We start from the raw sequence: 23,386 nt of genomic DNA, 5'->3' as shown, positions 1-23,386 counted from the left end.
ATTACCAGATGTGTCACATTGTGTTACATAATGTGACAATTGTGACCCTTCACTGAGCAGTTGTCACGCCTGGTGACTTTCCAAGGGATTTGTGTGAAACTCTGTAAGTACATACAGATAAGGCAGTAACGCGAGTTCCTTGATGACTGTGGGGTGTGATTTTCGAGTGCTTTCAGGCCCAGACACGGAGAAGCAAATGAAAATTTTGCTATGATAGATAGCTCTCATACATGTTCACACCTTGCCAACACCATTTTCATGCGCACATCATCCAAAATAGGTCAAATTTCCAATCTGATAATGCATAAAATCCAAATTTGGTCATGCAATATGCGATATGAGATTTTATGCATAATTCCCTTGGGGACGAGCACGGTTCCCGGGTCAGGCCATGCATTATGAGATATTATGCATTATGAGATCATGCATTATGAGATAGTCTACTGTACTATCATTCCAGGCCGACATCCATAACGCGGTCCCCATGCCAATTGCTCACGATTCATGTGCCTATTGATACCCGGGACTCCCTTCCTCCATCTCCCATCTCACTCACATGAGAACCGCAAACACTAGCTCCAAGCGGATCGCCGGCCTTATTCTCTGCTGACGCAGGTTAAGATCGAACAGCAGAAGACGCGCTCTCGTTCGCAGAATCTGACTACGCGATGGGAGCGCCTTGAACGCTCCTTGCGAGGCAAGGGAGCGTGTGCTAAACAGATCAACGAACTCGTGACCGAGGCAGATGGTGATGAATCTGCTTTAGAGGCAAGTGGGACACATGTGGGCGTGCCGGGGACTGCAGGATGGAAAGGCAAGCAACTTAGGATGTTCGACGGATTTGTTGTCCCAGATAAGCCCAGAAAACCCGAAGCAGATGGTAAGCTGTTTCGAATGTATTCAATCGAGCTGTTTCTGTTCTTATCTTCTCAACAGAATGCTGCATGTCGGGATGTGCCGTATGGGTGTACGATCTATATACTGCAGCACTTGAGGGCTACAAGCAAGCTATGGAGGCACTACGAACTACGTTAACGGCGCACAACATACCGGAAAAGGAGTGGCCGAAAGACGTAAGAGCTGCTGGACCACGAAATGAAAATAAAAGGGCAAAACAAGGTCCTTTACGAGACATCACGCTCAATGCATTCGAAGCACTCGAGGAGAGGGGGGATGCCCCCCTCTCCAGATGTCTCTGAGGCTTTCCAGACAGCTTCAACACTTTTTCCGACATCGTGCACCATCCGATTGGCGGTGATGATGATCCGGCTGCAGCGCTGCCAATGCCCGGAGGCCTGTCGCGCTCTCGTGATCAGCGACGCGACGCGCGTCTTTTTTGTTGAATGTCCTTCACCGCACAGCGGCATTGCAATTGAGAATTTGAGATGGACTTGAACAGGCAGAGCCATGTCAACTTCATCAACATGGGTCCTTACATCATGGCTTGTGTCTCCGATGTTGAACAAGGCATGGCAGCAGTACTGCTTATAAAATGCATGCAGGATAGGTGTGGGTGGCTATGATCTGGAAAAGTCGTATCCAAAGTCATACCTAGTTGGGTTCGAAACTGCGTTACGGTCTGGAACAGCTCACGAGTCACATTTTCAAACTCAGTCATTTGGAACAAAACAGTTCTAAATTCCTACGGATAGTCATCCAGTTAGTGGCCGCCTGATAGCTGACGACAAACGGTTTGACTCCCTATAAATACCCCCACACCAGCGATCTCTAAGTTCCGCCTCCAACCACCTACATCGAATGCTTTTTGCGTCTTGGCGCTCATCTCGCTTAACTCGCTCGCTCGTCATTCTACACACACACTCACTCACACGAACAGTAGTGCATCAGTAATGGCTGGTGAAGACGAAGTCTATACGAGGCTACAAACGCTGGCCGATAGAATTGCCAGTCTCGACGACGTCAAAGCTCTGTGGACAGACCCGGAACTCACCCCACCCCTCTGTCCCCCATCATGCCCAGGAGACAGCCCGCCGGCGCCGCCGCAGCTCCTGGTCGCCACCGCCGAGGTTTTCGGCATCGCATACTGGTTTGACGCGAGGTTCAAGCAGTCCTCGACCAACGCCGCTGTAATGTCGGCGGGCGTGCTCTTGGGCGAATCCAGCTTCTTCCACAAGCGGCAGATGCTGAATGGAAAGGATTTCGACTTTGATCGCCGGTACCCGGAGTGGCTGCTGGCCAACGGGCGTGTGGACTGGCTCCACAAGGACGGTATATGCCCGGTCGTGACATACCTCCAGCTCCTCATCCGGAGGACTCCCCCCAAGGACTGGACGCACGACGAGGCATTGCACTTCGCACGCAACTGGGCAGTGCAGGAGGCGGGTGAGCAGACAGCCTTTGTGGTCATGGCTGTGACGATGGGCAGACACGTTGCGAGGACGCAGCAGCAGCGGCTGGCTGAGGCCTCTGACAGGGCGCACACGAGGTCAGAATCACACTCGCATGTAGGTAACATCTTACACGCCCTGGCCCATTGGGGCCATTGGCCCTCCAACTGCGCCAATCTGGGGCAAGCCCGTGGCTACGATCACATCCAAGAGTCTTTGTCCGAATCCTTCGCTCTCGACGACCCAGACAATGTCTACGTCGTGCAGGAGGCGGTCAAAAGGCTGGAGAAGATGGGATTGCTATACGCAGAGCTGCTCAGCCAGAACGATACCCACGCATGCGCCATGGCTTCTGCTCGGTCAGCAGCAAGCCAGTCGGAAATCGTGGACGTCCTGAGCGAGCTTGGCGTAGACTCCATACTCCAGGGGCGCAATGAGCTTGCGGCAGCTATTCAGTTTTGGAAGGACTTCATCATGGGAAAGATGGATATGACGAGACTCACGGAAACAGGTCTACAGGCGGTTCCAAATGGGCAGGCGACTGTCTCATAATAGCTCAGGAGGGAATGGGGAAGTTTGGGGGGGGGGGGGGACAGTTTTAGGCTGAAGGTCGTACACTCCTCCAGATACATCCGGAATGCACCAATATCGACCTTGCCAGCAGAGATTGTGCGGTTAGGATCGATGACAACCGCGATGAAAGGACCCTGAAACTTCTGGCTCATCATCTGGGTGTTGACGTCAATGCCAGACAACCAGCAGCCATAGCTGGGATGCGAGTGGTACCATCCAACCGCGTTTTCCAAACGCCCTACCTGCAAGGAGGCACAGTATTGTAAGAGGTACGAGCCTAGACTGTTCCGAAATTCATACATCCCCGCTACCTCGCCTGAATATACTGCACCATGTATTCGTTTGCCTCGTTGGCTGCATTGACGCGTGTCTCTGTCCCTTGTACAGGCAGTGCGAACGAGTCGATGATGACGAGCGCATGGTTCATGACCTTGCCCTGCATCATGCCCATGATCTCGTGAGGCATGCCTGATCGTGCATGGAAGATCTGAGATAGCAAGGTCAGATGCATATCGGAGCCGCTGAAGGCGACCTACCATCTTGATCAGGCTGAGATCTTGCATACTTCGAAGTAGTGCGGGCTATTGAAAGTCAGATGAGTACAAATGCTCGCGACATACGAAATCGTAAAATCATCTCGGAACCCTTGTAGAAGAGCACCGGTAGTCAACTCATGCTTTTCAATACGCGTCACGGCGCGTGTAAGACACTCCGTTACCATCTGGAGTCAAAGAGAAGATCTGGCGGATATTCTGGTTATGTCGGTGGCTACCCCGGCTATTCAGGATGTCCAGAAGATCAGAAGTAATGTTTCGTTGCGATCACTTTGAAAGGACGATGTAATTATGCGTGCTGGGTTGATAATGTCCTGGTAATGAGAAAGCTAGTGTCCGACGAGTCATATGTACCTATCTATAACCAATTGTAGTCAGTGTAATCAGCATAAATGAGGACTCACTTCGTCACAAACGTGTAGAGAGTGTGCGGCGTTGTCAGTGATTATGCTCGGCCAGCGATGGCATGGAGCACTCTGTATCGTTATCGTCTGCGACGCTGTTTCGGGAAATACATAAATACGACATGTCTAGTGCCTTTTGCTTTGTAGACAGCAACGCGTGTGGCAGAAATTGGGCTGAGAACAGATATATTAGAATAACATAGGCGGCGTCTCGGTGGATGGACATGTTTGCCTTTATGTCTGCATTTCTAATTAGCCGACATACTGTGCAATTTTGACACATTATTACGAGTCCTTCCATGGGCCAGGTTTTTTTGAAAGTGAGCGGGGGTTCAATGACGAACTAGTAAGGCAACGAGTTCAAGCTCGTATGCTTTGCATGCAGAGAATGTCACTGTACGTCCTTCCAGAGAAGCGACAACATTGGCATGCCGCTCAACGAGCATTTTGAAATGCACCGACAGCCCTTCCGTCTCGCCAAGGATGCGTTATTGAGCTGTACTCCATGGCGTTTGAAGTTTTGAAGCCCGAGAGCGACCTCAACGCCAGGAGAAGTGCGGTGTTGTCTGCGCTGCCCCCTTGGTCGACCATGCACCGAACCCGGCACAATCTACGTGGAAGAGATGTAGCCGAGTGTGGCGGCAGTGTGCAGATGAGTTCGTGCCATCCACGCTTGTAGCGCTTCAGTATGTGCTTCAGAGATAAGGACTTGATGAATACGATCATATCATCTTCGTCGCGCTGCGATAAGTACCTTGAGCCACACCGCGCGAAACTCCCTAGATTCTACGGAACATAGTAGGGAAATAAGACTTTATCGGAACAGAGATGTGCTGCCTGGCAAGTTTCCTACGTAAACCGCACAGCTTGAAGGCGGACTTGACCATACGTGTGTGCCGGGGGGGGGGAGGGTTCAAAGTCAGGAAATCACAACTAAGCACGTTTTGCATATATAGTGCATGAAGTGCATGAGAAGTCTGATAGCAGGACCACATTTTCTCTGCAGGCAACAATGAGCAAAGTCAAATTCCAGAAAAAAAAACAAAACCACAGCACCCAGGATTCCCGCGTGGTCCCCCACCGTGGTACTAACTAGGCGGCACTCTGGTTAACTGTGCAGATCGGACGGGATGCGGTGCTTTCAGAGTCCTATGACCGTGGATATAAATGTTGCTTCTCGAAAAATTATATACTCATTCTTAACCCTCAGCTCGTACAGAGGCAGCCAACCCATCCTCAGCCAGTGCACTTGGGTTCTGGATCATGGCATGGAGCATTCAGAGTTGTAAGTGCTTGCTTTCAGGGGGGAGGTGCTCAAATGTTGGGGGCCAAGACGCAACGGTATACTACCAGTTGGTCAGTTGGGCAACTCTCCAATACTTCCACTCTCGTAACGAGAATCGATGGCTACGACAACGCAACTTGGACGTTTCTCTTTGGCTGCATGCTACTGAATTAGAAGGAATGGGATGCCATGTCTGCGAAGGAAAATGAGGGCATACCTTCTGTTCTGGCTTGCTATAGTGGATGACTTTCCGTAGGCCGTTTAGATACGGCTTTAGAACACACATTTGTTTCAGATTGCTTGCCGCAGTTTAGCCGGCATGACAGTGTGACATTTTGAAACTCCGATGCTTGTTCCAAATGCACGAATCTGGAGCATGGGGCACCCCCCCTCTCCAGATGTCTCTGAGGCTTTCCAGACAGCTTCAACGCTTTTTCTGGCATCATGCACCACCTGATTGGCGGTGATGATGATCTGGCAGCAGTGTTGCCAATGCCCGGAGGCCTGTCACGCTCTTGTGATCAGTGACGCGACGCGCGTCCTTTTTGTTGAATGTCCTTCACCACACAGTGTAGATGGACTTGAACAGGCAGAGGAATGTCAACTTCAATGACATCGATCATTACATCATGGCTTGTGTCTCCGATGTTGAACAGGGCATGGCAGCAGCACTGCTTATGAAATGCATGCAGCAATAACTGGGATACGCACAGGTGGCTATGATCTGGAAAAAGTCATATCTAAAGTCATACCTAGTTGGGCTCGAAACTGGGTTACGGTCTGGAACACTCGCGCATCACATTTTTCAAACTCAGTCATTTGGAACAAAACAGATTCTAAATTCCTACGGAAAGTCATCCAGTAGCTACCGTGGAGATGGCAAGACGATTGAATATCGATTGCGGCTGAGCACTCAAGCTCAAGCGCTGAAGTCGCGTAAATCACCGTGAGAGGGCGCTAGCGGGCAATCATGTACGCTACACTGGCTCGCCGCGATCTCTGTCATGTAGACATGAACGCTGGAAATTTGGTTGTCCGCACGGCACGACTGCGAAGCTCATGAGAAGGCCAGAGTCGTAAGCGATACTGGCCCCGGTGTGCCAGTCTCATACTTACTATAGTACTTAGTGCCAAATGGCAGACTCGGATGCCGTTGTCGGGCACCATCAAGCGCCGCCGTCACGAAAAGGCTGGTGGCCGCAGTGACCGCTGTCTTTGTAGGTGTGTTCTACCAGTAAACGCCAAGCAGTCAACACCAATAGCCTCTTCCAGCGTGTTTTTTTTCGCGAGTCCTGACATCATTGTTTGTCGAGTCTTCAATGATTTTTCGTGTCTTGTGAACAATATTTTCGCTGAAAGCACTCCGTTATGCAGGGACAGTTGCCTCTTCTGTGACGAACGATTATTGACGATAGTAACAGCGAACTGAACCTTTACATCTCTTAGCGTCTCTGGCAGAGTACCATCAAATATTTCCTGTTAATCTGTGCTCATCCACTGAATGCGCCTCGGCTGAACTTGGCGTGCAAAGTTCTTCGTCTAACTTCCAGTTCCAATATTGCTACAAAAACTCGCCGCTACACGCACGGTGCGTGAGTAATTGAAATGCTCCATGTCTGCATACAGCAACTTTCAGGCGCTCATGCGTGCTTTGACTTTTGTGTATGTCCTGATTGCACATCATTGACTGAATTTAATCATCAGCAGAAGCGAATAAAGCACCGTAGTATTGTTGGTGTGGCTACCTTTCTTCAACCAATGATACGGGCCACTACCTCCGAGGAAGGTGGGAAGTTGAACTGCTGATGCTGTCATGAGACCATACACCATCCCACGCACTTTCGGATAAGCCTACATCAGTGGGCCGCAATGTAAAAGCAAGGCAGTGACTCACCCCCACCAGTGTACCGCTCACCACCAGAGAAGCTCTGAACAAGACAGCGTCATGGCAGAGTTCTCTCCTCGCGTTGCGGTAGTCACAGGTGCCGCACAGGGCATAGGCTTGAGCATCGCGCTAAGGTTGGCTGATGATGGCCTGGACGTCGCAGTCAACGATATCGCAGCAAAGTCTGATCAGCTACAGGATGTCGTTGCGCAGATTCAGGCGAAAGGCAGGCGAGCACTTTCGGTGCCCGGGGACGTTTCTCGGGAAGACGATGTCCGAAATATGATCGCAGTGGTGGTCGGTGAACTTGGAGGACTAGATGTGGTATGTCGCCCTAAGAATTGCTACTAAATTTTCATGAAGCCCGAACTTGCATTTCTTTTTTAGATGGTCGCCAACGCAGGCATTGCGATACACAAGCCTTTTGTGGAAAGTAAGCTATCCGTAATCCGCTAAGTGAACAATGCACGAATCTCGAGGCGGCAGCGTCTACCGAGGACTGGGAGCGCATCATAGCTATCAATCTACAAGGAGTCATGCTATGTTACAAGTACGCTGCTATTCAGATGATCAAGCAAGGGCGTGGCGGAAGAATTCTAGGTGAACGAAACTGTTGTCAAGCATATCGATATCAATTTCGAAATGGACATTCTACACAGGAGCCAGCTCACAAGCTGGAAAGAAGGGTAGGCGCCTCAGCAAAACAAAACCCGTTTCCGTCACTGATCCCGTCATTTACAGGTACCACAAATCTCGCTGCATACAGCGCAACGAAGTTCGCTGTGCGAGGCCTCACGCAGAGTGTCGGTACGTTTCAAGGTAGTGCTCTGAAGTAAAAGTTCTGACATGCCTATGTACTTTGCAGCATTAGAACTTGCCCCTTACAACATCACTGTCAATGCGTATGCACCAGGCTTTATCATCACAGCGCTCGGTATGTTCGTTACACAAGGCGGATGCTCCTTGCGTGACATCTCACCGGATAGCGCACCATCCGGACGATGCACTTAATGGAGGACCAGGGTCGACAGTCAAGAAGGTAGAAACACTGCATTCGGAGCTCGACGCACTTCCAGATAGCCCCGCAGATGTTCAACTTGCCACTCGACTCGCCAGAAGCCGGACCCGACACCATAGCCAGCATTGTGTCCTATCTTGCTAAACCGGAGTCGCATTTCATCACTGGTGCGCATCACAATCGCGATGCCTCAAGTAGAGCTCACTCACAGCTCATGTTGGCACCCAGGCCAAACGATCTTAATCAATGGCGGTGTGACATTCGATTGATCTGCTTCGACAGAACAGAACATGCAAGCAAGTAAGTAGGCAGTTTTCCCATAGTCTTCCGTCGCGCATTGCTCCTAGAGTTAATACAATATATGCAATAGTCCATCTATGTAGTCATGCAAAGCAAAATGCTAATAAGTAGAATGAACGGGTAACACTGGAATGCTAGTCATGCAACATAGAGGTAAGTAAATTCCATTCATTCGCTGAACGAAACAGCATGAAGAAGAGCGCGCGAAGGCAAGGTAAAACATGTGAGCACGATCATTTACTTCGAGTCCACGACATAGCCGGCAGGCACAGGAGAATGCGATCCAGACGTGACGGGTGTTATCACGCCCTGAGTCGCGCCACCAGCCCAAAACGTACTGGCTGCTGGAGATGGGAGGCCGGGTGTGACGGGTCGCGAGGTACTCGGCGTGTTAGCTTGGGTATTCGCTTGAGAGCGATTGTGAGCCATGTGGGCACGAACGAGGTGGCCTGCAGCGAGCGCGCTGATAAGAGACAGTTCGCCCGCCATGACTGCTGATGCAATGATTCGCGCAAGCTGTTGGGCATTCTGGCCGGGGTTTGTGGGGTGCGCGCCCTTCACGCCGAGCAGATCCAGGATGGCTTGTTGCGGAGCAAGGACGGTACCGCCACCAATGGTGCCGACTTCGATGCAGGGCATGGTGATGGTCATGAGCAGATCCTCGCCGCCGTTAGTCCTGCAAGGTTGACATCAGCACGCTGAAGCGCTCTGTATGATACAGCGGAAACTCACGGTTCCATTAACGTCATACATTGAGAGCTCTCCACGTTTTGCGCAGGGTCCTGGCCGGTCGCAAGGAAGACCGCGGTCAAGATATTCGCAGCATGTGCATTGAAGCCACCAATCGAACCGGCCATGGCACTGCCAACAAGGTTCTTCTTGGTGTTCAGATTGCAGAGCGCTTCAACAGTCGTCTTCAGCACGGACTTGACAACCTTGCCCGGAATGACGGCCTCAGCCACAACGCTCTTGCCACGGCCCTCGATCCAGTTGATCGCAGCAGCCTTCTTGTCCGTGCAGTAGTTGCCCGAGAGAGCGAGGACAACCATCTCGGGGAACTCCTTGCTCATGGCCTCCAGTGCCTTTTCCGTAGCCTTCGAGATCATATTCATGCCCATCGCGTCGCCTGTGCGGGTAGCAAAGCGCACGAACAACGTCCGGCCGGCCATGGCGCACTTTATGTTTTGCAGCTTTGCGAATCGCGACGTTGACTCGAATGCCTCCTTGACAACGGCGTAGCCCTCGGCGGACTCGACCCACGCTCGGGCCTGCGCAGCCATGACGATGGAGGGGAAATCGATCGCTGGGCCACGCGTCATGCCGTCGTATGTGAGCACGGTCGTAACACCGCCACCAGCGTTGAGGGCCTTGCAGCCACGAGACGTCGAAGCAACGAGAGTGCCCTCAGCGGTAGCCATCGGAATCGGGTACAGTTCGCCATCGACTTTCAACGGTCCAGCGACGCCGAGCGGAATGGGCATATAACCAATGACGTTCTCACAGCAAGCACCCATCACTCGAGAGTAATCATAGCCACTCATTGGTACATCAGAGTATTCCAACGTTTTCGTCCTGGACGCACGAGCTAGAAGGATGTCACATCAGCACGAACGAACCGACGCAAGCGGAGAGCGAATATGCGACTCACAAATCAATGCGCGACGAATCAGAACAGCTCTCTCCAGGTCACCAAGCACCTTTTCGAGAGCATATGGGGCGATCTTGCCATTCTGTGCAAGCAGGATAACCTCCTCATCACTTAACGTCGACAGTGCGACCGACACGGGCCTTGGACCATTCTCGAATATGTCAATGCACTCTTCAAGTGAGCGAAGGCCGGTGCTGCAAGACTCCTTGACAAAACTGTTCTCCGCGTCGCTCGAGGGTGACAGTGTCCCCGCAGGCGTTGGTAGTGCGCGGATGGCAGCCTCTCGGAGCTTCAGATCCACGCTCGCGAGGTTGAGCGGCGCACTGAGCACTGGACGCACAGGCTCACGCACTTGCACGGGCACAGCGGTCACAGGTGCCGCGGAAGGAATGATGAACGCAGGAACGACCGACTTGTGCTCCTGCTCCTGAGACTCTTCCTCCTTCTCCGGCCTGACCCTCGAGCGCACCCGCGAACGGAAGCGCACGCCCTTGTCTCTCACTGCCTTCATCGCTGCCAAGCCAGATCCAGCCGCAATGCCCTTCAACAGGTAGCCGTTGAGTGCGACGCTGATGGACAGGAAGACGACGATCCACTTCGAGAACACTGGGTCACCGACGAGGTCGGTCCAGCTAGACATGAAGTTCTCAATCGCCTCTGTTTTCGAGGCGGCCACGCTCCTTGCAGGGACGAGGTGGAGATAGACAGGAGGCGCGACTTTGACGATCAACTCAGGGTCAACAAGATCAGGGGAAGTAAGGCCGGCCTCCTCAGCATTGGCGAGGTCTGCGAGGATGCTGGAGATGGAAGGGCTAGTGATGTCAACAAGGGGAGCGGGAGGGAGCGCATCAGCTGCTGTCCGTGCAGAGTGCCTGTTATGACGGGCTAGGGCGGTAGCCGGAGTCAATGTCGTGCAGAAGTTCAGGATATGGAGGGTCAGGAAAGAGGCAATCTGGCACAGCAACACTCATCAGGATCGGTACAAGCATGCAATCGATACGATCAGCACTCACCAGAAGCAACTTAAGCCTCGTCATCGGGTTCTCATCCGCAGGAAGCGCCTTGCTGCCATGCGAGTCAGGCAGGAGCGAGCCCTTGACACCAAGTACAGCGGCCTTGACCCGCTCGCTTATGCTCTTTGGGGCTGTGACCGACTTCGAGGATTTGGACAGCGCAGGGCGCACTACATGGCCGGATGGCGCGACGATGCTGCTCGTGCGAGAGCGAGACATTTCGCGGACGAGCTTCACGCGGCGTACCTATATACGACAAGAACAGGTCAGGCATTGGAAAAAGGGACAATGAGCCGAGCAAAGGACAATGAGCCGAGCCCGGGCGGACCTCCTGTCATAGGAGAGGACGTGACGGAAGTCACACACACATGACCCGTGAAACGGGAGTGACCGCGCGTCACAAAGGGGTAAGACGCAGACAAAAAACACGTACCTCAACCATAATGGTGAGTATGGCGGTGTAGAACGTGCAGACCATCAGACAGTCCATCCCAAGGCAGACAGCAGCGACAGAGCAGAACTCCTTGAGTCCGCCAACGCCACTGTTCACACCGACGAGTAGCACCAGGATCTCGAGCACATAGTCGCGTAGGATCACGTTCCCGACGCGGTCAAGCGCTTCGAGTACGACGTCACCAGCGGGTTTCATGCGCCCGTCTTCTTGAGGCTTGAGTGTCTGCGAATGCGCGAGCACTGCGCGCGCAAGGCGCAGCGGCTTGTCGAAGCCCACCGTGCAGACCATGAACGGAAGCGCCTCCGTCATAGCAATTGGATCGAGAGGAATATTTAGGTATCGGCAGAACGTAAGCGCGAAGAGGAAGCCCGTCACTGATGACGAGAATATTCCTGTCGAGAGCCAGAAGTTGGATCCGAGTGCACGAGAGGAGAGCCAGAGGCGAAGGAAGGTCGCGTGCATTAGGATGTAGCCAAGAAGCACGACGACGATGTCAAGCGAGTCGGCTTTCTAGAGGGATGTCAGATGATGATGAAGGATCCCAACGCAACCCATGCGCACCTTGGTGAGCTCCCAGAAGCGAACAAATGTCGCGCGCAGAGCGTATGCGACCCACTTGCTGCTCTTCATCTCGCCGATTGTCTCTTCGCGCTTCGCACCGTGCAGGTCATACTCAATGCCGTCCACGGTGACCGACTTGACTTGCCGCAACGCCTCGAGCCAGTCCTCGCGTGCACCGGGCACAAACGACAACGTGAGGGCGGACGATGCGTCGTCGGCCGACGATGACACAAAGCATGGCACGCCTGTGACGTTTGAACCTGGGTAGTAGCACACCGACGAGTACGGCTCGCCCGAAAGACTTGTCAGCTGTGACGGAAGATGTTGGGTGATCTCGGACAAGACAGATGGCTTTGAACCAAGCTCTGTACTAGCCTGCAAGGTAGGCGGTGAGCGGATGTACCAGCACCCGCCCTCGGCGAAGAGACATACCTTCGCCTTGGGCTCATCAAGTTTGAACACGATCTGTTGCAGTTCCAGGGCCTTCATGCCGTGTTCTGGATGCTTCCATGCATCGCTCCAATCGCGCTGGCTCACACCCACCCACTCGTCGGCGCTGAGACGGGCATGCGCTGGACGCACATTAGTCGGATAGGTCGAGGCGAAGAAGGACGAATGCTTGATGCCGGTGAGGATGTGAAAGTAGGCGAGGGTTGCGAGGACGAATACGGAGACGATGGACTCGATGGGAAAGAACGCGTTGTGTACTGCGAGGGGCCGGACGAGAGCACGCATCCTGGCACGGTGGGGACGAGCACGGCGGGGGGAGGATTAAAAAATGAATGGGTACCGATTACCAGGGGTTGCAGGCGTAGAAGGTGGAGATAAATAGCAGGGTGCCTGTGCATGTGCATCACAAATCATCAAGGTGGTTCCACATCGTACGAGGCTAGGGTAAGTATTTTGCACAGGCGAAGCGCTGCGGGAATAGTACTCACCGAAACCTCCTGGTGATATGTTTACGTTTTGTGCTCTGTGTATCAGCAACGGGCTTATGCCGTCGCTCGCAAACAGACAGGGTCGCGGGGGGTTGCGGGACACGTCGTCGCCATGGGTCGCGAGGAAATACCGCAATAAAAGCGAATATTTTAGTGGAACGATTCTACCTTGCTTAGTCAGCGACGTCATTCATCCCGGTGTTTTGATACGTTCTCTGATACGGTTACAGTTGGACGCAGGCTGTACCCCGGGCCTCCCGCCATCCCGACTTTCCAGTCTTCAGCGCACGAAGCTTGGTGACCGACGTCTGCAAATGCGGAGACATTCTTTGTGCGCGACGATCTCTCTGCCACCGCCTCGTGTTGGGAGCTGCCACGGCCGCTCCCGTCGGTCTTCCGACCGGAATACTCGACCTTTTCACGCCCGAAACAAAGCTTTTGCTTATCGCCCGCCGCCACACATATGCTGAAACGGCGGCTACGTCCTGTCCATCATTGGTGGACACCAGAATGGAGGCTAATGAGATGCGGTCGTGGAACGGCTGCTCACATAAAGAAATAGGTCCCCGAGACGATAGCGGCCGCACGTCTTGGAACAGACGGCTCTTGGCCGCTCTTCACGTCATGAGCGAATCAGGAATAGGCGGAGGGCGTCTCGCTTGTAATGCTCCTGTCTATCTGCATTCCAAGCCGATTTCGGTGCGTGATACACGATGTTCACACGACGCGCATATCGTCTTCCAAGACGATAGTCAGTGCGCAAGAATATCTGATGCTCCTACTGGAGGACCATCTTCCAATCCTAAGCAAACAAAATTCCTGCTTGCCGCCGTCAACCCGGGTCTCTTGTATTGCAGATAGAAACCTGCGTGGATCAGTCTACAGTTCGTGGATCAGTCCACAGTTCATGGATGTCTTTTTTCTCAAAGTCCGCCCAAGCCCCTCAGTACCCGACATTGGTACTCCGCCTTTGCACTAGATGCCTTCCTCCTGTCCAGTCCAGCCTTCGACGAAGCGATCCTGCATTCAAACGCTCTGACATTTGAATGGTTTTCATTACCGTCTGGCATCGTCCGTTTCTGAAGCTAAGGACCTTGCTACAACGGTTCTTTATCGGCAAGTTGTGTGAGACATACACACACCCCTTGGTGAATCACGCAGCCTCTACCGGACGTGGCCTTGGATGGACACACCTCTACGAAGCGGCAACGCCAGGTACTGAGAGCAGCTTCCCATCTGTCGATAGCAACCTCCGATACTTTCGCGATGCTCTCACGGCCTCAACGCACGGTGCTTGATTCGAGCCGAACCATCCGAACTTGGCTTCCATTTGTCTTGTATCATCAGCTCGCGCTTCGACCTCTCATGCGCAAACAACTCTCATTGGTGGGCCTTATAGTGTTTTTCACCCGAAGCAATCGGCAACAGATGGAGCTAACTGCATATCTGGTCCGGGGCTCCAAAGTGGCCCATCGTCCTTCCATCTATAGGAGACAAGGCACCACGATGCTCGGCTATTGAGTGGTGTAGTATCCGCAAAATGATTTATTGCAGGATGGAAACCTAGCGGCCGCATGAGGACAGAAACTCCGGGTATGCGATGGAAATACGATGGTCCAGCGATTATCTGCTTGTTCGGACCCATTATTTGATTTTGCATTTCACTGTATGACAGTCATTGTAAGCCAAGCGTGCATCTTGTAGCCTTGCTGTAAGCTTGACTGACGGGGTTGCTTCCTTACGATCGCTGTCAAGGTAATAGCAAATCACTCCGATTAGATTGCATAGATCGAACAGAGTCCCGGAGGCAGATCTGGAGCCCGCAATGTTATGGCTTCGCTTCCAATCGCTGTCGAAGGAAGTTCAAGCAGTGCCTTTTATGCTCGTTCGACCCCAGGAGGAGGCCCTGTTGTAGTCTTTTGCACTTCAATCCTGCTGAGGGAACGTGCGATGTCTTTGAGAGTAAAGTAAAATGTTTTCCGTATGCAAAATACTGGAGAACGAACCGCGTCACTGACTAGACTGATACAATTGCTATCCAACAGGGCGAATCACGAAACATCCAAAACCGAAGCAAGAAGACATGTCATTTCAGCACTTGTATGGCTTCTTGGAAATAATCAGTATTTGATTAAGAGGGACCTAAGAAGTGCAACATTTAAGGAGAGAGAGTACAAGTATATAAAGTCCGGCGCTTCGGTGGCGATCATACAGTATTGACTGACAGCTAAACGAGTAAGGAAACATCGCTGACATACATACATTGGATAGAGGAGAGCGTATGGGGGCAGTCGGACTCGGGGACAAAACAGGCTGAGACATTCTGTGCAGGAGCTGATGAAGAGCAGCCGCCTCTTAATCGCTCGGTTCAAGCACAACGCACGGAAGCATAGCGAGGAAGTCCTTTGATTGCAACAGTAGCAGGAACCGCTATTCACCAGAAACCAGCTTGGTGGAGAGAGGGCCAGTCATCACGAATGGGATTCGGACCGTTTACTACGTAGTCGCGGGTAATGCCTGCATGTAATCCGAGTTACACGAATGCTAGTCATCGCAAGCAGCAAACGCACCATGCCTTACGTTGATGAGCACATACTGCTCTCCAGAGAAAAAGTAGGCCTCGTCGAAGTTGGCAGGGTTCGGAAGAGCCGTATCGACGGTTTTGAAGCCTGCCTGACTTAGGGATGGCCAATCATCCCGGATTGCCTTCGGACCATTAACAATGGAGTCGGCATTGGTGTCTGTGAGGAGGGAGCTGAGAAGAAATCTTACAGAGAAAGGGTGAAGTCTGTACTGGACTCGATGTCGATCAGTGCATACTGTTCCCCGCTGAAGAAGTACGCTTCCTCATTTTTCGCTGGATTCGAGAGAATGGCATCGATAGTTTCAAATCCAGCCCGCCTCAAAGAAGGCCATCTAGCAGCGATGTCTGCAGGGCCCTCCACCACATGGCCTGAGGTTGTCTCTACTAAAATATCCAGCGTCAGCAATCGTTCACAACCTGAGACACAGGGAACACTTGCCAGACTCGATATATATACGCACGTACCGTTTCCCGCAGAAGAAATACATTTGTCCAGGTTTCCCTGGGATCGCGAGGACAGAATCCACAGATCCGAATCCGGAATTAATGAGATACGGCCAGCCTTCGACGATAGCTCTTGGGCCACTTATAATTGAGTCGAATGTCGAGGCAGGAGCGACATTGATCAAGACATAGCGATTTGCGCAGAAGAAATACGCGTGTTTAGGATCCGAGGGTTGTAAAATGCTTGCAACACTGACGCGCGGGACGGGGTCAACGTCAAAAATGTCATCCTCGACTTCTTCACCGTCTCCATGCATGAGGTCGGTGTCTTCCACTGCCTCATGCCGAAACCCATCGTGGACAATGGTATTCAAGTTCATGATGCTGTGACACAGTTCAACATGAGCGACGGTGGAAATGATGATCAAGGTCTACCTTGTAAGCGGATTAAAAGGACATCAGTAATCGGTGTCGGCACGGCCGGAATAGTCCCCTTGCCGCTTGAACTTCCATACTCCGCGAGCATTGCGATCTGGGAATTGTCGTATTGCATTCATAGATCGGGACAAAGTTCCGTACATGCTAGCCAGGACGTACTGTTACTACAGTGAATTTGAGGAGCATTTGTGACAATGCGGTAGGCTCCTAGCAGCCGCGAGATCTGCCATTGCCGCTCTTCTTACGCTTTGGCTGCTGTGTTGAATGGTCGACCACATCTACTGTCGTCGGAAATGCTGCGTGCTTCGCTGCCGATAAAACTGGCGTAGATCAAACTGTCGCGGGCCTTGGTGCGCACGGCTTGTCTGCTTTCCACCGGCCATCAGCAAGTAAGAGGCTTTTAGTAACTAGAGCATGTGAATCTGAATCTGACAGGCATCGTGTCCGGAACGGTGAATAACTCTCCTCCCCAGTCCGCCGACGTTGAAGAGAAGCAGTGCTGCAGAGACCTATATAACGTGGGCATGCAGCGGCAGCCTACCTCCCCATCTCAAGACCACCATGGCTGCTATCATCACCGATGAGCACGAGTTGAGGATCATCGCTCCGTGAGTCACAGCTTCTACTATGCACGAGGTGTAGTTGAAAGAAAGGATGCCGCATCAGCCTGGGCATGCTCGGGTACGGCTACGATGCGTCGGTCTTCCTCGAGTACTGCGAGAAGCGACATCCACATGCGATCATCTGCGACTCAGGCTCCACCGACTCCGGGCCACAGAAACTCGCCCTCGGCTTGACCACCTGCCCCCGCGAGGCGTACGTGCGCGACCTCGGGCCCATGCTCCTCGCCTGCGCCAAATACAAGATTCCCATCCTCATCGGCTCCTGCGGGGGCTCTGGAACCAATGAACATGTCGATCTCTTTGCTGAGATCATCCACGAGCTCGCGCTTGAGCACGGCTACCGCTTCCGCATTGCCAAGATATACTCTGAGTTCGACAAGGCCGTCGTCCGCAACGCGCTCGAGCAGGGCAACATCAGCCCGTGTGGCCCCGTGCCGCCGCTGACTGTGGAGGATGTGGACGCGAGCAGAGTGATTGTGGGGCAAATGGGTGCGGAGCCATACCTGGCTACTCTGAACACGCACGAACCGGTAGACATCATCTTGGGCGGCCGGGCGTATGACCCTGCTCCGTTCGCTGCTGTATGTCTTAAGCGCGGGATCGACCCGGGCATCGCATGGCATATGGGCAAGGTGAGCGTCTCATAAACGATCCACTAGGTAGTGCTGAGGACTTCAATCAACAGATTGTACGCTGTTTTGGTATCTCATCTACCTGAGATCATCTAACCACGATCGGACAGCTCGAGTGCGGCGGGATGTGCGTTGAGCCAAAGCAGCCGCTCATCTTCGCGACGATCCGCAAGGACAGTTTCGACCTCGAGCCGACGAACGACACCTCGCGCTGCACGGCCATCTCCGTCGCCGCGCACACGCTGTACGAGAAGACTCGCCCAGACCTGCTCCCAGGTCCCGGTGGCGTACTCAACCTCGCGCATTCGACGTACGAGCAGCTCACTCCGCGCATCGTGCGCGTGCGCGGTGCCGTGTTTGAGCCGCGTCCGTACCAGATCAAGCTCGAGGGCGCGAAGAAGACTGGCTTCCGCTCCGTGTTCATTGGTGGCATCCGTGATGCGGGGCTCATCGCGCAGATTGACGTACGCATTATTCTTAGCACGCATATAGCGCATATACTCACATGCTGATCGTACAGCATGTCCTGCCCGTTGTCGAGAACTACGCGCGGACGATGAACCCGAAGTTCACAGGCGACAACTGCCGCATCGCGTTCCACGTCTACGGGAAGAACGGGGTGCGCATATATGCTTATTTCCGCACGGACGACACTGACGATCGCACTAGGTGATGGGTCCGCTCGAGCCGGTCAAGCAGCACGCACACGAATTGTGCGTCCTCTGCGAGGTGCTTGCACCTACGCAGGGACTCGCGCACAGCGTCTGCAATGCGCTGCGTGTTGCACTCCTGCACACTCCGTATGCGTACCAGGTACATCCTTCGTCCTCCCCTTGTTCTCCACACCTCCCACCTTTCCCCCACTCACGCGTCGTTTCACAGGTCGCGACAGGCGGCAACCTCGCTGGCCCGCTTACGCCGATGGAGACAGACCTTGGCGAGGCCTCTGAATTCTGCGTGTACCATCTCATCAACGTCGACGACCCGCTCGCGCCGTTCCCGATTACCTACCAGACCGTAGGGACCGAAGTGGACCCAAGCCGTTGGCCGACGTACACGCACCTCGCCCACGCGGAGATGTCGAGCGCGGCGCGTGCGCTGGAGGAAATGAAGAAGGAAATGGAGGGCAAGAAGGTCGATCCGGTCGCCCAGTGGCGGCGGGCTATCGAGCATGGGGATAAGACGATTAAGCTGCGAGACGTGGCGACGGTGTTGAGGAGTAAGAATGTGCGTAGCCTTGCTTTCAAAATGCGCTGGGCGACAGGCTGATGATGCCCGATTGCAGAGCGGCCCATATGAGTTGACGTTCGATGTAATGTTCCCGAACGAGGAGATCTTCCAGGCGGTACAGAATAGCGGCGTGCTCACGAAGGAGATCCTTGCGAAGATGTATGGTGTGAAGCCCGAGACGGTGCTTGCCTGTCTATTCTTCCCGCAGGCGCGTGCATTCAAGTTCACTATTCCGAGGTGCGGTGGATATCCTTAGTCGATGAATTCAGTGTTGACTCGCTTTCTACGCAGGGTGCACCCGAATGGTAGCTTTGGGGAGACTGACATGCATGGGTGCCAGCAGCATATACCTTTGGGTGATATAGACGTTCCGCTGCCGATCGCTGCACAATGATCTGCAACATAGTCCTGAGAGGTCAGATTAATATCCAGGGGTGTGGTTTGTACGAAAGGTCGCGATTGGCCTATGTTGGAATGTGGTGTTTGTAATGTTGCTTTCCGTGTCGGACTGGAGCTTGGACGTTTGTGCGCTAAATAGCAGGAACTTGAAGTATGGTACTTTTTGTATGTAGACCAGGGTTCAGACCATAGGCATTCCCTTCAAGCAGCCATTGGGGTTACTCACGAACACATCAAGCAAGTGGTCATATGTGTTAAAATGTACAAGATCATGTATATTGCACGCGAAGTCACTCTTGAACTCCGCCATGCACAAGCTCCGTGTTGGCAGCACCCTCCTCGACATCAGCGCCGGTCACCTCGCCCTCTTCATCGCCAGCCAACTCCTGCGTCTGCTGCATGAATGTCGTGATATGTGCCAGGCTGTTCTGCTGCAGCTGCTGTGCAAACGCGCCGTTGTCATCCACCGGTGCATGAGGGTCCCACGTAATGGGCTCGCCGCGCCAGCCATCATTGAGGTACACGTAGTTGAGGAATGCCCTCCATAGCGGATCTAGCGACAGCACAGATGGATCGCCGATTACTATCAGGAGGGCTTGAGCTCGTGTGACAGCGACTGGTACGATGCAAGGTGAGCGGAATGTATGAGCCATAGTGATATTGAACGTACCGTTGAACCGCCGCGGATTGGCGACGAATCCCAACGCATAGCGCGCATCGTACTCGAGCAGGTCACGGCTACTGCGCACGGTAGAGAGTATGATCACCTTCCGTTCCTGCGTGCCCTATCCGTTAACGGTTGCACATCTATAAAGGAGGCCCGCTCACGTCGCCTTGGAATTCCTCCACGCTGGCGACCTTCACCGCATCGTCTTCGTCCACCGAAGCTCCTGCCACTTTCTGTGAGAGCGCCTTTCGGAACTTGCGTACGTGTGCATGGTATGGAGCGATCACTCCGATCTCGTTCTTCTCTGGAAGGAGGGCTCAGCATTCGACAGTTGCTTGTAGTGGAAGTAGTACTCACTGATCGGGTGCCGCCGGTCAGCGAGCAGATCGGCAATGTACTTCTTTCCAACGATAATCTCGTCGACGTTGAAATAGGAGGGAGAGTTCGCTTCTTTGTCATCTTTGCCGGAAACAGCGTGGAAGATAACAGGGAACTTCAGGTTCTCCAGGTGCCTTGACCCGACGTAGGCATTGATGACGCTCGGAGAGCCGGACACTTGCAACTCGTCGTCATAGAATTGCTGATTCGGGAATGCGAGAATGGCGCCGTGCGAGCGGAAGTTCTTGACTAATTTGACGTAGCTACGCAGATTACGAGGTGAGCATCGAATGATTTGTAAGTCATCGTACAGAGTACTCACGATCTGTTCCGCCCCGTTGGCGGTTGATACAACTCGCGTTCCATGAGCCGCTCGAGATAGCTCCTACCCAAGCCAAGCTCCCGGGCTACAGTGGATCGGATGATGGGACCCAGCTGCCTAGGATCGCCCGAGAGGATGACCTGGGTAGATGGGAGTACCATGGGCTTGATTGCAGTCATCACTTCGGGCTCACTGGCCTGCCCGGCCTCATCGACGAAGATATGGCTGAAATGGCCCGCACGGAGACCGACTCCATACGGGAATGACGCAGAAAGGCATGTACATACGATGACCCGGAATTGCGAAAGCCTCTCCAAGGGCGGTACCGAGAAGTTCCCCTGCGTGTTCAAGAAGATGAATGGGCGCAAGTCATTGGGCACCTCATCCGGTTTCCGCGAGACAGCGTAGTGGCGGAACAACTGATCCGCACCCAGCTTGCTGAGCCGCTGAGCGAGAATGTCCGCAGCACTGTTGCTCGGCGCACAAGCTAGGATACGTGCTTGACTGTTGCGCGCGAGCAATTGCCGAATAGCCTCTACGATCGTGACCGTTTTCCCTGTTCCTGGTCTACACAGATAGATGAGGAGGGCCATTTAACATGCATATGGCATGCTTACGGTCCAAATATGATGAACGGCGCCGCTCGTTTGCGCAGCTCAACAATAGAACGCACAGCCGTGGCCTGAGCGGCATTGTTTCCGACTCGAGCGTCAAAGTAAACCAAGGACAGATCAGTTGCGGAGACCGATGCCGTGAGACCAACATGCTGCGGTTGAGGGAAAAGTAAACGAGCAAGTTTCGACCGGTAGATGCGAAGGGCTTGGTGTTGTCTGCGCAATGGGATACGATTGAGTTGGAATCTGACGTTGTAACGCTGGCTACCGATTGGCTTGAATGACGGATGGAAGTCGAGGCCGACGTCATCGCGTCGCACGAGGTGCACCCACCCTTCGAAGCAGCGATCGTCGGTGGCACCTGACGTCTGTACTTCGATGCGATCACCTAAAGCAATGCTCTCAGTTCAGTACTGCAACTATATGAACTTCAACCTTACCTATAAGAACACTTGGTCGCTTCTCCGCAAGTCCCGGCACGTCTAAGCTGAAGATCTGTCAGTGTGGCTTTAGGCCTGGCTGCACGTGAACCCACAAGTGGTATCTTCCTTCTTTCTTAAACGTGGCATCGGCAAGATCGTATGAACGCATATCCTGCCTGTCATACTGTATCAATCCACGTCCTCAGACAGCAACACAAATCTACTCACTCCATACGATATTCTTCAATCCATAACAATACCTGAAGGTAGAGGCCATGACTAGTCTCATTGAAGGTAGCGGGCAGGATGCTTTGACGAATGAACTCAATAATCTGCAGCGGCGATGCTCTTGCTCTTAGAGCTGCAATGATGTTTTCTGGGGTCGGATACATCTCCAACTTCTTCTTCCAGGGAACCGCATTCATCGCAGGTGGAGGACTACCTGGGAGGAACTGTGACGCTCGCCTCCAGGGTACCCGCCTATGCTTGACATATGGCTTCATCACTTTCAAAAGCTCATGATCGGCGGTGTCACCGATGGTAGCTTTAAATCTCCGAACTATCATGAAGTTCTGTCCGCTACGCTGGAAATGTATCTCCAGGCGTCCTTCATATCGTCCGACGTTTTGGTGGCGGAATGTCAACTTCAGGCGAGTGTCCCGAGCTGCTCTCACTTCCCCACTGCCGTCGAGCACTGCAGTGAAACTGTCGACAGAATGATGACAACGAAATGGATGAAGCAAGAGGAAGAACATACGGGCATGCACTGTTGGGATTCTTCATGATACATGACGCGGATACCACTCGAATTTGACTGGAGGGATTGTCGGACTGAACCACCACCATGATCGTAACACCTTGCGAAGCATTCGTGGCGGTGACGATGCCGAAATCGATGTCGCCATCGGGCATGACCTTGATGCCGTTCCTGTTTCTTTCCGCCTGTTCGAAGGCGGCCCTGAAGGAAGCGTGCTGCTCTTGCCGCTGGTGTTCTGCGCCCCTGACGTGGGAAGACCATGAAGAAAATGAGATGATCCTGCTGCAGAGCGTGCAATGTCTGGCATTTCTGAGGACATTGGCATCTTCGGGCTCAACAGCAGGAGAGACGCCCTGTTGAGACGCGCGGCTGCGATGCTTTCCACCGGCCACATGCTGCTGCCAATTTGGTCGTCCGCTGACTTGAACGGCGCAGATAGGACAACGAAGTCGATTTGATGACGATGTAGCAGTGATAGTTACCCTTTCCTGATGTTTTTTACCGCTGATATGTTGATTGTATAGTTTTGCGGGATGGAAAATGATGCCACAAGCCTGACAAAACTTCACATCGTGTACCAACCCACATGCAGCATCCGTGCAGCCTGTGGAATAGAGCACGTTAGGACAATAGTTGCCAGGAGCAAGTTGGGCCATATTGGAGGGGAAAGAAATGTACACGAGCCGACCGCACGCCTTGAGACTTTATATATTCTGCCTCCTGCTTGTGTGTTGAACCTAATCAAAGTTCGCAAGAAGACGACAACGACTTACATAAATAGCGTGATGTTCCCACGTCAAACATTAGTGTAGGTGAGGCTTTCGGAGGATATCCGGAGCGTTCCCGCGGAGATTGTCTCGCCTGCCCACGGGAGACTAGATCTGTGTTTACACAG

At 53.1% G+C, this 23,386-nt stretch overlaps 9 protein-coding genes across 9 annotated transcripts; 5 read left to right on the top strand and 4 right to left on the bottom strand.

Moving 5' to 3' along the window:
* Positions 1-791: 791 nt before the first annotated feature.
* LAESUDRAFT_732097 (uncharacterized protein) lies at positions 792-1,162 on the top strand (the record flags this gene model as incomplete). The annotated part of the gene is made up of 2 exons (XM_040910170.1): positions 792-880; positions 937-1,162. Coding segments are annotated over exons 1-2 (278 nt in total), but the record flags the coding sequence as incomplete, so codon positions are not given.
* A 688-nt stretch (positions 1,163-1,850) lies between these two features.
* LAESUDRAFT_764438 (uncharacterized protein) lies at positions 1,851-2,900 on the top strand (the record flags this gene model as incomplete). Its single annotated transcript, XM_040913435.1, has 1 exon — positions 1,851-2,900. The coding sequence occupies one exon, from the start codon at positions 1,851-1,853 to the stop codon at positions 2,898-2,900; it is 1,050 nt and encodes a 349-aa protein (XP_040758420.1).
* Positions 2,901-2,968: 68 nt separating this feature from the next.
* On the bottom strand, positions 2,969-3,426 carry LAESUDRAFT_628145 (Mov34/MPN/PAD-1; the record flags this gene model as incomplete). The annotated part of the gene is made up of 2 exons (XM_040903359.1): positions 2,969-3,203; positions 3,233-3,426. Coding segments are annotated over 2 exons (429 nt in total), but the record flags the coding sequence as incomplete, so codon positions are not given.
* Positions 3,427-7,072: 3,646 nt separating this feature from the next.
* LAESUDRAFT_732095 (NAD(P)-binding protein) lies at positions 7,073-8,470 on the top strand. Its single transcript, XM_040910169.1, has 10 exons — positions 7,073-7,373; positions 7,437-7,482; positions 7,536-7,649; positions 7,709-7,735; positions 7,791-7,856; positions 7,915-7,983; positions 8,036-8,088; positions 8,138-8,234; positions 8,296-8,367; positions 8,438-8,470. Exons 1-9 carry the CDS (start codon positions 7,110-7,112, stop codon positions 8,334-8,336), a joined length of 777 nt encoding a protein of 258 aa, XP_040758418.1. The 5' UTR covers positions 7,073-7,109; the 3' UTR covers positions 8,337-8,367; positions 8,438-8,470.
* Positions 8,471-8,604: 134 nt separating this feature from the next.
* On the bottom strand, positions 8,605-14,051 carry LAESUDRAFT_753108 (uncharacterized protein; the record flags this gene model as incomplete). Its single annotated transcript, XM_040911759.1, has 11 exons — positions 8,605-9,043; positions 9,100-9,952; positions 10,016-10,967; positions 11,029-11,274; positions 11,462-11,992; positions 12,044-12,418; positions 12,476-12,779; positions 12,982-13,145; positions 13,192-13,459; positions 13,532-13,596; positions 13,932-14,051. The coding sequence occupies 11 exons, from the start codon at positions 14,049-14,051 to the stop codon at positions 8,605-8,607; spliced, it is 4,317 nt and encodes a 1,438-aa protein (XP_040758417.1).
* Positions 14,052-14,619: 568 nt separating this feature from the next.
* Positions 14,620-15,327, top strand: LAESUDRAFT_532962 (uncharacterized protein). The gene is made up of 3 exons (XM_040902842.1): positions 14,620-14,661; positions 14,737-14,948; positions 15,027-15,327. Exons 2-3 carry the CDS (start codon positions 14,812-14,814, stop codon positions 15,199-15,201), a joined length of 312 nt encoding a protein of 103 aa, XP_040758416.1. The 5' UTR covers positions 14,620-14,661; positions 14,737-14,811; the 3' UTR covers positions 15,202-15,327.
* On the bottom strand, positions 14,951-16,411 carry LAESUDRAFT_816417 (uncharacterized protein). The gene is made up of 4 exons (XM_040914771.1): positions 16,005-16,411; positions 15,776-15,949; positions 15,552-15,722; positions 14,951-15,498 (listed from the first exon to the last, which is right to left on the bottom strand). The coding sequence occupies exons 1-4, from the start codon at positions 16,387-16,389 to the stop codon at positions 15,416-15,418; spliced, it is 813 nt and encodes a 270-aa protein (XP_040758415.1). The 5' UTR covers positions 16,390-16,411; the 3' UTR covers positions 14,951-15,415.
* A 509-nt stretch (positions 16,412-16,920) lies between these two features.
* Positions 16,921-19,576, top strand: LAESUDRAFT_732091 (uncharacterized protein). The gene is made up of 8 exons (XM_040910168.1): positions 16,921-17,055; positions 17,114-17,702; positions 17,813-18,166; positions 18,223-18,321; positions 18,372-18,515; positions 18,585-18,929; positions 18,988-19,169; positions 19,224-19,576. The coding sequence occupies exons 1-8, from the start codon at positions 17,009-17,011 to the stop codon at positions 19,324-19,326; spliced, it is 1,863 nt and encodes a 620-aa protein (XP_040758414.1). The 5' UTR covers positions 16,921-17,008; the 3' UTR covers positions 19,327-19,576.
* Positions 19,266-23,197, bottom strand: LAESUDRAFT_753105 (P-loop containing nucleoside triphosphate hydrolase protein). The gene is made up of 10 exons (XM_040911758.1): positions 22,492-23,197; positions 21,963-22,439; positions 21,848-21,910; positions 21,753-21,799; positions 21,316-21,700; positions 20,699-21,265; positions 20,356-20,639; positions 20,160-20,302; positions 20,002-20,107; positions 19,266-19,947 (listed from the first exon to the last, which is right to left on the bottom strand). Exons 1-10 carry the CDS (start codon positions 23,145-23,147, stop codon positions 19,622-19,624), a joined length of 3,054 nt encoding a protein of 1,017 aa, XP_040758413.1. The 5' UTR covers positions 23,148-23,197; the 3' UTR covers positions 19,266-19,621.
* Between the last annotated feature and the right edge of the window lie 189 nt (positions 23,198-23,386).

This window comes from Laetiporus sulphureus (assembly GCF_001632365.1).
Source record: "Laetiporus sulphureus 93-53 unplaced genomic scaffold LAESUscaffold_76, whole genome shotgun sequence".
Lineage (NCBI taxonomy): Eukaryota > Fungi > Basidiomycota > Agaricomycetes > Polyporales > Laetiporaceae > Laetiporus > Laetiporus sulphureus.
This window is presented reverse-complemented; position numbering and strand designations above follow the sequence as displayed.

Bases quoted from the DNA above. Each gene is read 5' to 3' on its own strand.
- LAESUDRAFT_732091 (XM_040910168.1), top strand. From the start codon at position 17,009: ATGGCTGCTATCATCACCGATGAGCACGAGTTGAGGATCATCGCTCC. The intron at 18,167-18,222 runs GTACGCATTATT...CTGATCGTACAG, and splicing joins GGCTCATCGCGCAGATTGAC to CATGTCCTGCCCGTTGTCGA. The intron at 19,170-19,223 runs GTGCGGTGGATA...CTTTCTACGCAG, and splicing joins TTCAAGTTCACTATTCCGAG to GGTGCACCCGAATGGTAGCT.
- LAESUDRAFT_532962 (XM_040902842.1), top strand. From the start codon at position 14,812: ATGGCTTCGCTTCCAATCGCTGTCGAAGGAAGTTCAAGCAGTGCCTTT. The intron at 14,949-15,026 runs GTAAAATGTTTT...GCTATCCAACAG, and splicing joins GCGATGTCTTTGAGAGTAAA to GGCGAATCACGAAACATCCA.
- LAESUDRAFT_753105 (XM_040911758.1), bottom strand. From the start codon at position 23,147: ATGGCCCAACTTGCTCCTGGCAACTATTGTCCTAACGTGCTCTATTCC. The intron at 22,440-22,491 runs GTATGTTCTTCC...TTCTGTCGACAG, and splicing joins AATCCCAACAGTGCATGCCC to TTTCACTGCAGTGCTCGACG. The intron at 20,303-20,355 runs GTGAGTACTACT...CCCTCCTTCCAG, and splicing joins TGACCGGCGGCACCCGATCA to AGAAGAACGAGATCGGAGTG.
- LAESUDRAFT_816417 (XM_040914771.1), bottom strand. From the start codon at position 16,389: ATGAACTTGAATACCATTGTCCACGATGGGTTTCGGCATGAGGCAGTG. The intron at 15,723-15,775 runs GTACAGACTTCA...CCCTCCTCACAG, and splicing joins ACTGATCGACATCGAGTCCA to ACACCAATGCCGACTCCATT. The intron at 15,499-15,551 runs GTGCGTTTGCTG...GATTACATGCAG, and splicing joins GCTCATCAACGTAAGGCATG to GCATTACCCGCGACTACGTA.
- LAESUDRAFT_732095 (XM_040910169.1), top strand. From the start codon at position 7,110: ATGGCAGAGTTCTCTCCTCGCGTTGCGGTAGTCACAGGTGCCGCACAG. The intron at 7,483-7,535 runs GTAAGCTATCCG...TCGAGGCGGCAG, and splicing joins ACACAAGCCTTTTGTGGAAA to CGTCTACCGAGGACTGGGAG. The intron at 7,650-7,708 runs GTGAACGAAACT...CATTCTACACAG, and splicing joins GCGTGGCGGAAGAATTCTAG to GAGCCAGCTCACAAGCTGGA.